General features: G+C 33.9%; 1 protein-coding gene across 1 annotated transcript; it reads right to left on the reverse strand.

Moving 5' to 3' along the window:
* Positions 1 to 12: 12 nt before the first annotated feature.
* Tsp_15460 (hypothetical protein) lies at positions 13 to 165 on the reverse strand (the record flags this gene model as incomplete). Its single annotated transcript, XM_003367858.1, has 1 exon — positions 13 to 165. A coding segment is annotated over exon 1 (153 nt), but the record flags the coding sequence as incomplete, so codon positions are not given.
* Positions 166 to 740: the final 575 nt, after the last annotated feature.

Raw genomic sequence — 740 nt, forward strand, 5'->3', positions numbered from 1 at the left:
GTATTTCCCTACGACGTCTCCAATCGGTATTTTCGCCTTTCTGTACAGCAAAATTAAGTAGAAAATGGCGACCACCATCGCGATCCATTGGATCACTGCTGCCATCCTAATCACATACTGAAACCGTTTTACGAACTCGCAATTGAACATTCGAGAATCAAGCATTCTGAAAGAGAACGAAAATTACAAAATTTTACCCTCTAAATTGTTCACTTACTTGACGTCAGAGGAGCGTCCTGTTCGTCAAAAAAGGCAAAACTGATCGCAAATCCCGTTAATCGCTGCTTATATATAGCTAGAGTTTAATGTACTTTAAACGTTTTTTTGTTTTAAATTTGATCAATGAAGCTTTTTGTTTAAATTTACCTCCAATGTTTATATATTTTAAATTTACTCTAAATTAACCCTTTGATGAATTGTTGGGGTGTAGAACACCCCAGGCGGTTTTGTTTTCGATGCAGTTTGTCAATTTTTATTTTTATAGTCTGAAGCTTTGTGACTTCGCTTTTGAAACAGTAACACATATTTTGAAAAGAAATGCAATACTGCAGATATTTTTGTTCGGTCAATAGAACATCGTAAATTTGAAAAATACATTGCTGGATTCTTGGGGTGTAGCATACCCTCACATTACAAAAACACGTGTGAAAAGCTTAAAATATCTTCAATTATTATGAAAGTTGCTTTAATAGATTGTAAAAAGATAGTTGTATATGACGGCATTGAAATATTTTCACTCT

The sequence above is a fragment of the Trichinella spiralis genome, assembly GCF_000181795.1.
Source record: "Trichinella spiralis strain ISS 195 chromosome Unknown Scfld3566, whole genome shotgun sequence".
In the NCBI taxonomy this organism is placed as follows: Eukaryota; Metazoa; Nematoda; class Enoplea; order Trichinellida; family Trichinellidae; genus Trichinella; species Trichinella spiralis.